Source organism: Chrysemys picta, unplaced genomic scaffold, assembly GCF_011386835.1.
Source record: "Chrysemys picta bellii isolate R12L10 unplaced genomic scaffold, ASM1138683v2 scaf4652, whole genome shotgun sequence".
Taxonomy (NCBI): domain Eukaryota; kingdom Metazoa; phylum Chordata; order Testudines; family Emydidae; genus Chrysemys; species Chrysemys picta.
Genome location: NW_027057352.1, coordinates 292 through 4,000, shown reverse-complemented (window position 1 = coordinate 4,000; position 3,709 = coordinate 292). Strand labels below are relative to the sequence as shown.

General features: G+C 54.9%; 1 protein-coding gene across 1 annotated transcript; it reads right to left on the bottom strand.

Annotated features, from left to right (window-relative positions):
• Positions 1–10: 10 nt before the first annotated feature.
• LOC135980584 (fibrinogen-like protein 1-like protein) lies at positions 11–3,455 on the bottom strand. Its single transcript, XM_065580521.1, has 2 exons — positions 3,326–3,455; positions 11–1,996 (listed from the first exon to the last, which is right to left on the bottom strand). Exons 1-2 carry the CDS (start codon positions 3,393–3,395, stop codon positions 1,317–1,319), a joined length of 750 nt encoding a protein of 249 aa, XP_065436593.1. The 5' UTR covers positions 3,396–3,455; the 3' UTR covers positions 11–1,316.
• Positions 3,456–3,709: the final 254 nt, after the last annotated feature.

The following is a 3,709-nucleotide window of genomic DNA, read 5'->3' as shown; positions in this document are numbered from 1 at the left end:
GTGGTTTGAGCATTGGCCTGCTAAACCCAGGGTTGTGAGTTGAATCCTTGAGGGAGCCATTTAGGGATCTGGGGCAAAAATCTGTCTGGGGATTGGCCCTGCTTTGAGCAGGGGGTGGGACTAGATGACCTCCTGAGGTCCCTTCCAATCCTGATATTCTATGATAAGATTTCCAGACCACCCACATCCTACTTATCTTGAGACAAGTACCAACAGTTTGGACGCCTGTCCCAGCTGAACCTCTGCACTATGGAAATGCAAATTCAGCACCGGTAGGGCTCCCAGCTTCCCTCCCCGTGAAAAAAATCCCTCTTTCCAAACCTGCCCCCCAAACTCCCCCCTACGCACGCTCTACACGCAGGCTCTGTCAGGAAGGCCAATTGGACATCCCCTTGTGTCCTGGGGATGCACTGAAGGGCCATGGTCAGGAGGGGAATGGAAAGATGCAGTTTTGGGGGGGGCAACGCCCCTTCACATTTCCCCCCAATCTTCACCCCTGCCAGTGGACCAGCCAGGACTACATCTTGGGAGGAGCACAGAGAGGTTTTGGGCCAGGTGCTGGCTAAAGAGGCTTGGAGCTGAGAGCAGGGAGGCTAATCCCTGCTGTTGGCTCCTGCTGTGTTTGGAGAAGCAGGACTCTGTATGTTCCTTTTCAATAAACAAGACATCAAAAAATTACCAGACTCCTTTGCCAATTTCTGCTCCCCACTGGAACATCCCCAGGGCCCCAAACTTTGACTAGCCCCTTGGGTTGAAGAGGGACACCAATATCTTTATTGTGTGGTTTCGTTGCACGTCTATCTAATCTCAGTGGTTTATCAGCAACTAATTACTGTTGCAATGTTTTCTCATGTAATAACCATATTTATTAAAAACACAGAGGGCAGGTTTTTGAACCCAAACTCACCACTGCTAATACATGCAGGATTCAGATGTAAAGTTCTGGCTTTGAGTCATCCCCCATTTAAATGCTCAATGACAGTTGCTAGAAATCCAGTGTCATGATTCATTGATCACTAATGCCGAGGGGCAGTGGCAGGGCTGGGAGAAGCAGAGGTTAATGTGGGTCTAAAGTCGTAGTGAGTGACATGGCTTCCAGCGAGGCAGAGTGGAAGTGGGGGTCCAGTTATACACACCAATCACACTCTTCGTGTCATTCGAATGCACCGGCGGGGTTGGCTCTCAGCGTTTATTCCAGGGGATTTACTGTGCAGAAGCCAACAGGAAGGGAGTGAGCAGAGTGGAGGCATTGCAGGGACTGCACTGATTAGGTGGGGGATGGCGCTCCGTGTCTGATCTAATATTGTCTCCCCTTCTCAGCGGCGCCGTCTCCCAAGGAGGATGGGCTCCTCCTGCCGGACCCAGCACACGTCTGTTGGCTTAACCAGGATGAGGGAAGACTTGCACTCCCCACTCTTACATAACCCTGCCCAGTAGATGTAGCCTTTCCCATTGAGCAGGACGTTCTGACGCTTGTCGTACCACCAGCCTCCATAGCTACTTGCGCAATTCCCACTGGTCTGGTCCTGATCCTTGTCAGTCGTGCTGAACTTCATGTTGTCGTGTATGCCCCCCAGGCCGGAGTGGTAGGTGGTGAGATAGTCCTCGCCGTCCCCAGAGTATCTGCCCAGCCTGAGCGGGTACCCGCTGGGCTCATCCTCGACACTGAAGATGTCGTACTCTGCATAGCGGGTGTTGTTGGATTTGTCCTCCACGACAAAGCGGACCTTGTAGATGTTCTGCCGCGTGAGCAGGGACAGGTACTCGTTGCCCAGCCAGTAATCCTGCTGCACGTTCCCAAAGCCGTACTTGTAGGTGCTCCAGGACTCCTTCCAGGTGATCTCTGTGTTGTAAGAATTTCTCTGGACAACGGTCCAGCCTTTGCCTTCGGTGTCCATGTCACACCACACCACTCGAGGGGGAGAGCCTGCCGGCTGGATGACATGGACCCCGCTGGGGCTGTCCCTGGGGATGTTGCTGCAGTCTTTGGGGAACCCTGAAATGCCACGAACATCAGGTTAAGGGGGCAGGTGGGGGGGGGGTAAGCGCTAGCTAGCTCGATCAAATCAGCCTGGGGTAACTGGAGGCTGGGTTTTTAGAGGCAGGTCCTGTGTATTTCACAATACTACAGCCACAGAATCCGCCCCGGCCATTCCTGGCCACAGAATCCCGCTCCAGATCTTACACTTTCATTTTACCAATAAAATAAAATAAGAATAGTTTCTTGCTCTGCTGGTTTTGAAGAAACCTTGAAGAGATGAATCAAGTGTAAACCAAGGCTCTGTATCCTTCCTGAGTCCGTACTGCTGAAGAAATCGTTTGGGGAGGATGGGGGAGACGCTGCCAGATCCATCTCAGCGAATGTTAATTATGAAACCCATCGGTGACAATTTCAGTGGGAGGTTTCAAAGAGCCTAAGGGAGTTTGACACCCGACTGTGATTGGAATTCAGTGGGATTTAGGCACCCAACTCCCTGTGGCGCCTTTGAAAATTCCAGACATCCTATCGAGGGGCTTGTCTTTGGGGCGGAAACTGCCCCTCCCCTCCCCAGGGTCCTCCCTCGAGCCTGAGCCCCCCAGCTCCCCTACCCCCCAGACAATCCCCCTGTGTGCCCCTCCCCCATAGCTGAGCCGAGGGGGAGGAGCTGCTGAGCTCTGCGGGGGCAGGGGCTCAGGGCCACCTCTGGAGCTGGTTCGGCCCCTGGTCTGCCTGGGCAAGCCCCTGAGCAGCTCCCAGAGCCGCTGGAGGTGTGGGGAGAAGGGAATGAAAACCCCTGACAAGGAGAAACTGGCTCTCCCTGCTGCCTGGACTCTGGGGGCAAGGCTTCTAGGCATGAGCGAGAGATCCCCAGCTGTTAGCCGGGGCTAGCCCTAGTATAGGAGTTGGTGAGATTGAAGGGTAGAACTCCCAGCCAATTTGGGGGGGGTGCCTGGTTCCCACACGCTGCCCTGCGGTTGGCACCAGCGCTCTTCAGTCACTGCCGGGGGCTTGGCAGCCGTTACCGGAGAAAGGGATAACGAAGCTGTGGAAAGCAAACAGCCAGTCGAGCAGCACCTCCCCCACCCCGGCTGGCCCATTCCCAGGCACTGGAGGCCTGCGAATGGGAGTAGTGGGGTCACTAGCGCAGGCTGGCCTTGCGATCCCTTCGGAGAACTCAGCGTTTCTTTGGGCCCAGCGCTGGCGGGGGGGCGGGAAGGTGCATTCAGTGGATAAGTGGATCTAGGGGTGACCCCGGCATGGGGGAGAGGAGCAGAATCAGGCCCACGATGCCCTGATCTCGGATATGGCAGATGATAGATGCTCTCCGACGGGTTCTCTACTCACCCCTCTCGACCTTCTTGTGGGCCAGGGCCCCGTTGCCCTGCACGGGGGCTACGCAAAGGAGCGCCATCATGGACAGCGCAGACAGAAACAGGAGAGAGCTGGACTGGAACCCTGCAGGGGACAGAAACCGCTGGACATGAGACCAGGAGAGAGTTTCACAAGTTCCTAAATCCCACTAGAAGTCACTGGGATTTAGGCGCTTACGTGACTTAGCCACTCTTGAAAATGTTACCCTTAAACGCTAAGGCCAGAGTTTTCAGAGGGCTCAACTACTGGGCCAGATTTTCAGAAGATCTCAGCTCCCAGGTAGGCACCGCAGGACATGGCAAGATGTTTAAAGGGGCTCAGTATGGAGGGGGTGGGCCCAAGTCTCTGGAGACGGGG

Excerpts from the sequence above, each read along its gene's own strand:
- LOC135980584 (XM_065580521.1), bottom strand. The coding sequence starts at position 3,395 with ATGATGGCGCTCCTTTGCGTAGCCCCCGTGCAGGGCAACGGGGCCCTG. Across the intron at positions 1,997-3,325 it reads CCACAAGAAGGTCGAGAGGG|GGTTCCCCAAAGACTGCAGC; the intron begins GTGAGTAGAGAA and ends GTGGCATTTCAG.